The sequence below is a fragment of the Myotis davidii genome, unplaced genomic scaffold (assembly GCF_000327345.1).
Source record: "Myotis davidii unplaced genomic scaffold, ASM32734v1 scaffold750, whole genome shotgun sequence".
NCBI classification, from domain to species: Eukaryota; Metazoa; Chordata; class Mammalia; order Chiroptera; family Vespertilionidae; genus Myotis; species Myotis davidii.
The window spans coordinates 1993027-2000663 of NW_006282814.1; the positions used below are offsets into that span (position 1 = coordinate 1993027).

The 7637-nt window shown below is 44.0% G+C and overlaps 1 protein-coding gene across 2 annotated transcripts in view; it reads right to left on the reverse strand.

The window, feature by feature from the left end:
* SPIN1 (spindlin 1) overlaps positions 1 to 7637 on the reverse strand; it is a 94772-nt gene that overhangs the window by 72387 nt on the left and 14748 nt on the right. For both annotated transcript variants that reach the window (XR_001513181.1, XM_015561314.1), the window contains one exon: positions 5936 to 6143. Coding sequence is in view for 1 of the 2 variants with exons in the window: in XM_015561314.1 (XP_015416800.1) it covers positions 5936 to 5987 (52 nt within the window). In the remaining variant the exon portion in view is untranslated. Of the gene's footprint in view, positions 1 to 5935; positions 6144 to 7637 lie in introns of those variants that run through there.

Sequence of the window (7637 nt, forward strand, 5' to 3'; positions counted from 1 at the left end):
GTAGCCTTGGTCTGGCTCAAAGCCTGGGCTGCCCCTGGCAACTGAGGCTCCCAGCCCCTCCTTGAGCAGAGGCCACACCCGCTGGAAGCAGGTATCTGGGATTTATTTATCTTCTATAATTGAAACTTTGTAGCCTTGAGCGGAGCCCACAGCTGGCCAGGGCAGGCGGGAAGCTTGGCTTCCTCCATCGCGAGGGGCAACCCAAGCCTTGTGTTCACTCCAGCTCTGTGGCCACCGACATCTTGGTTGGGTTTATTTGCATACTCGCTCCTGATTGTCTGGTGGGTGTGGCTTGTGAGTGGAGCGGAGGTACGGTCAATTTGCATGTTTCTCTTTTCTTAGATAAGACTAGAGGCCCAGTACACAAAAATTTGTGCCGGGGCAGGGGGTGTCCCTCAGCCCGGCCTGTGCCCTCTCACAGTCTGGAACCCCTCGGGGGATGACCACCTGCTGGTTTGGGCCCAATCCCTGGGGGAGATTGGGCCTAAGCTGGCAATCAGACATCCCTCTGGCAGCCTGGCAGCCCTCGAAGGATGTCCATTTGCCAGTGGAGAGCAGTCCTAAGCTGCAGTCTGACATCCTAAGCACTGCTGAGGAGGCGGGAGAGGCTCCCACCACCACCGCTGTACTGACAGCCGTCAGCCTGGCTTGTGGCTGAGCAGAGCTCCCCCTGTGGGAGCGCACTGACCACCAGGGGGCAGCTCCTGCATTGAGTGTCTATCCCCTACTCGTCAGTGTGTGTCATAGTGACCAGTCATTCCCAGTCTTCCTGCTGTTAGGGTCAGTTTGCATATTACCCTTTTATTATATAGAATAGAGGCCTGGTGCATGGGTGGGCTGGCTGTTTTGCCTTGAAGGGTGTCCCGGATGAGGGTGGGGGTCCTGCTTCGGTGCCTGGACAGCCTGGATGAGGGGCTGATGGAATTGAACCAGCCACCTTTTGTTGTACAAGGTGACTCTACCAACTGAACCACACCAGACAGAGCTGGAGTGCCTACCTTTTTGCTATAAGTCTTTGGCACTATTTGACATTTTCAACTATGAATTTTTATTAAAGTACTAGAGGCCCAGCACGCAAAGTCGCACAAGACCCCAAACCCGCCGCGTGGGCGGGACCGCAGACCCACCACATTGCAAGACCAAGACACGCCACGCCACCAGACCCATCAATGCACCTCCTGGTGACCAGTCGTTTGGTCATTACAGCGTTATGGTCACTGGCCTTTTATAATATAGACTAGAGCCCCGGTGCACAAAAATTTGAGCACTCGGGGGGGGAAGGCAGGGTCCCTCAGCCCAGCCTGTGCCCTCTCCCAGTCTGGGAACCCTCGGGAGATAATGCCCTGCAGGTTTAGGCCTGCTCCTGGGTGGCAGAGGGCAGGCCCAATCCCTAGGTGCAGCCCCCGGTCGGGCTCAGAGCAGGGCCAATTGGGGAGTTGAGGCGCCACCCCGTGATGCACAGAGCAGGGCGGATCGGGAGGTTGCGATGCCACCCTAGTCACGCTCAGGGTAGGGCCGATTGGGGGGGTGGGGCACCGGCCCTTGTCACACTCAAGGCAGGGTCGATAGGGAGGTTGCGGCGCCACCCCCTGTCACGCATAGAGCAGGGCCCATCAGGGGGTTGGGGAGCTCCCCCATGTCACGCACAGATAAGGGCCCATCAGGGGGTTGAGGAGCTCCCCACTATCACTCACAGAGTAGGGCCAATAGGGGAGTTGGGGCACCGCCACCTGTCACACACAGAGCAGGGCGGATCAGGGAGTTGGGGAGCCGCCCTCTATCACCCACAGAGCAGGGCCAATGAGGGGGTTGGGGCGCTGCCACTGTCACACTCAGGGCAGGGCCGATGGGGAGGTTATGGCTCTACCCCGTCACACACAGAGCAGGGCCCGTGGGGGGTTGGGGGGTTGGGGTGCCGCACCCTGTCATACACAGAGCTGCAGGGCGATCAGGGGGTTTGGGTGCTGCCCCCTGTCATGCTGATCCCGGTGCTGGGAGGCCTCATGGCTCCACTGATCCCAGTGCTGGGAGGCATATTACCCTTTTACTATATAGGATAGAGGACTGTTGCATGGATGGGGCTGGCTGGTTTGCCCTGGATCAGGGTGGGGGTCCCCACTGGGGTGCCTGGCCAGCCTGGGTGAGGGGATGATGGCTGTTTGCAGCTAGTCACACACCCTTCAGGGTGGGGGTCCCCACTGGAGTGCCTGGCCAGCCTGGGTGAGGAGCTGAGGGGTGAAGCTCCCAACTGCTCCTTTTTTCCTTTTTTTCTTTTTTTATTCTGGGCCAGCTTTAGCTCTGGCTCCAGCTCTGAGGCCTCTGCTGCTGAAAGCAGGTATCTGGTTTGTTTGGGTTCTATAATCGAAACAATGTATAACTCCAGCTCTTGGCTGGCAGTTAATTTGCATATCGCCCTGATTAGCCAATGGGAAGGGTAGCGGTTGTATGCTAATTACCATGTTTCTCTTTTATTAGATAGGATGCCATAAAAGGAGGAAAACTGCAGCTATTTGGTAAAATAGTAAAAATGGAGGCTAAATCTAAAGGAAAACTATATGAAAAAAGTTATACCATATAATAAGACTTACTGCCCAATGTCATTAGGTATATAAACCTGTTATCTTTAAAATAAAACTCACTAATATATTAAACTATATTTAAAAATGTAAAAATTCCATTTCAAATTTTCACCGAATCACTCACACTCTATGTTAAACACTACCCGGCATTTACCATGGTGGCAGTGTAAATTCTTTGACATCCCTCTCAGTCAGCACAGCACATGCTCCCTCCCTTGAAACTTTGGCAGGCGCCTGGACTGCCTCAAGGAACAGAATCCAGCAGAAGTGAACCTGGAAGGCTTCCAAGGCTCAGACAGGAGAGACCACGCAGCTGTTCCAGTTCCTCTTACGACACTTCCTCTGAGAACCTCTATGTGAGAAGCCCAGCTATCCACCTAGAAAAAGACTTAGGAGCTGGACTGTTGAAGGCCCCAGCCTTTACCTTTGGGATGGCACCAGCCTAAGGGCATAGCTGAACCACCATACCAACTCTGGAATGCCTACCTAGGCCTCCTGTTACATAAGAAAAAACAACAACCCTCTTCAGTGAATTTTCTTTATTTGTAAAGGGCACATTCATTACTGATACAGGGATTTAACAGCAACAGACGCTTAGTCTTTGTTAACAAGAAGAATGATTAAGACAATTTTATAATCAATACTGATCAAGGAGTCAGCAATCTTTCTAAAATAGGTTCTATCACATAAGTGGAAAACAATATGACCTCATGGCCTAACAATAGGCCAATAGAGTACCTACTTATCTTTAGCTTAATGCCACATGCTCTAAGAAATAAGGAAGAGTCAGAAAACGTAAGATCACATTATTGTTTGTTCTACCATTAAATCATTTTTTAATGCAAAGCTCAAAAAACACAGTGGAAAACAGGTTTATAACTTGGTAGACCACATGGGTTGCTGACTTCCAGAAAAGTGGCTTCCTTTCTGGAAAGTACATGTTCCCATGAACTTATTTAAAACTGTATATTCTGAAGGTGTATTTAGCAATGCCAAAAGCAACGAGCTTGTTTTTGTTATAGAAAAAAATCCATCAACCCATTTTTTTATACAGTGTAGACAAAGACTGTTGCTTTACTTAATTTTCCACTGGCCGCTAAAGCACCTGAAATAAAGACATCACTCCAAAACATATGTAAGAAATGTGAAACTGGAAAACAAAAGTAATTAGCAAAAGCTTCTGGCATCCTAAGTTTTCAGTTACAAAAAGCCAATTACTGTGAAGTTTTGATTTCTTTATAGAAATGAATGATTCTTCACCAATGGCTACTAACCTCAGTCCTTTCCCCCTTTCAATAAAAATCTTTCTGTGAACTCTCTTAAATTCAAATTTTTTTAAAATATATATTTTTTATTGATTTTTTACAGAGAGGAAGGGAGAGGAAGAGAGATAGAGAGTTAGAAACATCGATGAGAGAGAAACATCGATTTAGCTGCCTCCTGCACACCCGCTCCTGGGGATGTGCCCGCAACCAAGGTACATGCCCTTGACCAGAATCGAACCTGGGACCCTTCAGTCCACAGGCCGACGCTGTAGCCACTGAGCCAAACAGGTCAGGGCTTAAATTCAAATTTTTTAACAACATAAATACATCACCAGGTTGCTGCAAAGGCCATGCAGACATTTTCTTAGAAGTACAGTGGTAACTAATATTTCATTTACTATATATTAAGCATAAAAAGTTACTAAACTGGAGACCCCCTAAAACACCAAAAATAAAAATAGAAATTATAAGATCAACGTACTTAACAGGATTCACAATCTCTCCCTCAAATATAGTAACACCCCCTGGTTTAGGTCTTTCAATTACTTATACCATACACACATCACCTTAATTAGCTCACTTTCCTCCTAAGATGATTTCAAAATCAATGAAGAAAATAAGAATGTTGAATTTGGAATGGTGTGCATAAAAAGAACTTAGGAAAACCCAACTATTTAAATGACAAATGTGGGAGATTTCACTGATCAACAAAACCCTGATGGCAATATCTACAACTATTAAATTGAAATAGAAAATACTTCATTGTAAAGAATATGGTCACCAATCATAATGCTTTTTGTACAGCAGCTATAATGTGCCAGGAACCTAGCTACGCACCCAACATGCATAAGCTCCGTTTACACCTCATAATATCCCCAACAAGTACCTACCCTAACAGTTCCATTGTTTAAATCAGAAAAACCAAGACTCAAGAAGTTACAAAATGCACCAATGTTCGTATGAATAATGAGAGCAGGATAGGGCTGATGAGAGCTGGGAACAGAGTAACAAACTCTCAGATGACTTACACTTCAGTCTGCCATCACTACTGAAAGTTAATCTTTTTTTGTGTGTTTTTTTATATAAATTTTATTGATTTTTTACAGAGAGGAGAGAGAGGGATAGTTGGAAACATCAATGAGAGAGAAACATCGATTTAGCTGCCTCCTGCACACCCCCTACTGGGGATGTGCCCGCAACCAAAGTACATGCCCTTGACCGGAATCGAACCTGGGACCTTTCAGTCCGCAGGCTGATGCTCTATCCATTGAGCCAAACAGGTCAGGGCCTGAAAGTTAATCTTATTGACAAATATCGAACAGTTACATCAATATTATTATAACGTAATACAATAAAAGAGAATCTAAAATAAAAAAGAGATGAAGGGTACGTAAAAATCTGAATCCCTTTGGCTCTTTTAAAGGAATTCCAAATACTGTAGTTAATAAACATAAGAAATAGTTCTAAATCACAGAGCAACCATTTCTGTAAGATTAATAATTTCACTAACGTAATTCTCAGATTCATTTTATCAAAGAACCTTAAAATGTTATGATACATTGTTTTCAAATGTGTTCTGTAATGGAGAAGAACCTAGGTCCTACAGAAAACATCACTTACTTATTTTATAGTGTAGCCGAGTAAGATTGGAGGATGGGTAAAAATCATGCAAAGTCTAAACTTCTATTGTAGTTGTATTAGCTGTCACAAAACCTGCAGTTTATCTTTTTTCCTTCAAATTGTTATAAATATCCTAAATCTTAGTAAATCTAATGCTCATCTATTCGTCTCATTTTCACTTCCTCCTTCAAAATGAAATGACAATTCCTTTATTGACTGTAATCCTACTAACTGGGTATTTACAATTCACTTGCTAAATTTACTGGACATCTACAACAGGACAAAAATTAATATGATCCTACCTCTCAAAAAACTAAACCTGTTTCTTGCATGTATGTGTATGAAATACTGCAAATCACAAAGCTTTAAGAAGAGCAAACCACTAGGAATTATGTGAAAATATTCTACAATTTTATAACTATTTTCAGTTTATCATACGTAAGATATGCGTAAGAGAACTGCACTGCCTACCTGCATCAGCTCTGGACCGCTGGCCAGGTGTCTTCCCGAATGGGGTCTTCATTCATCTGCATTTAAGTGAGCAGCAGAGCTGCTGAACTAGGGTGAAAATTCAATATGCTCCAATTTGAAACTGCACAGAAATTCAATGTTCGTGTTAATCCATCATCGACGTGCCTCTTTTACAAATTCAGCGAAAATACGTGAAATCATAAGCACTCTGTAAAACAGTGAAATAACAGTTCATTACTACAGCATCACAAGAGCAAAATAACCCGAGTAAGCCATAACTGTGACATCACATTTTAAGCATCACATTAACTAAAACACACCCTGCCCAGAAGCAATTAACTTGATTTGCTCAGACCTGGGTGCCAGGACAGCTCTTAGCCAGGGAAAAAAGGAAGTGCTAAATCTTTCAAAGAGGAAGTCTGGGGCATTTGCAAGACCCCAAAGTATAGTTTCTCAGAAGTCAACTGGAACACAATATGGCATCCGACTTCACCCACTGTAACTCAACGCATTTTGCTGCCAGAAATCAGAAAAGGGTGATGCTGGGGTGTCATAAAAGGTTTAGACTGGTGTGGACCAGTAATGGCAGCCACCCCTTTTCCTATTAATCCTCTTGTCTGCATACACTTTAAGAACTTTGGTACCTGCTATACCTCCTTTTCCACCACTATCATACATTCTTGGCAACATACGATCCTTTCAACAACCTGCCCCCTCAATTCTTTAACTTTAATCCTTACTTCAAACTATTGACCCCTCCTTTTAAGCCACCGATCTCCAGGTCACAACCTCAACCACTCATCGCCAATGACTGCAATACCTCTGGAATCTTTGTTTCAAGCATCTCACACTTGATCTGATCATTCTACTTTCTTACACTAACAATCTCACACCAACAATTCTCTGATGTAACCATTACCTCCATCATGACCACTTTTTCACTGTCCTAATTCAGTTTACTCCTTGCTTTTCTCCATTTCTCCCTCCTCTTCCTGTCAATTTTGTGGCAAAGCCCTAACCCAACTCCCTGCCTACCATGCCCACAGCTTAAGCTGGTCAGCATGGCTGAAAAACTGTAAGTTTAAAATCTCAAGTCCCAAATAAGCATGCAAGAATACTACCCCAATCTCAACAGATAAGCTTGTTATTTGCTAAGAAAACAGAAGCAAAAGAAAAACTTTCCCACCACCAAATTCACCAACTGCTACCCTCTATTGCTACAGTAGATGAACTGTTTAAATTCAACCCTTTCACTGTGTTAACTAACCCATCACTGTCTTCTGTATCCACTCTCTTAGCACTGGATAGAATTACCATTGGTATACAATAATTACCATGTGTACTAGTTAATAAAGCATATTTTTTTCAATAGAGGGAGTTACACATATGTTGATATATATGCGATCTGATATGTATGCTACTTTGTTGTAGTGACAGCAAGCTTCAAAACTGATGTCAAATTTTCTGAAGGTGTTAACATCATAGATATTTTTACGCTTAAAATGTCTAATTTCATGCCAAAGAAAAAGACCATTTGCGGGAAGTTTTAATTCATTACTTTATTTTGAAGAAAAGTGCTGCTGAAAGCTTCGGGAAGCTTATGGTGAACATGCTCCATCTCAAGATACTTGTGAACTCTGGCTTAAACTCTTAAAAAGTGATGATTTCGATGTGAAAGACAAAGAACATCTAGGTCAACCGA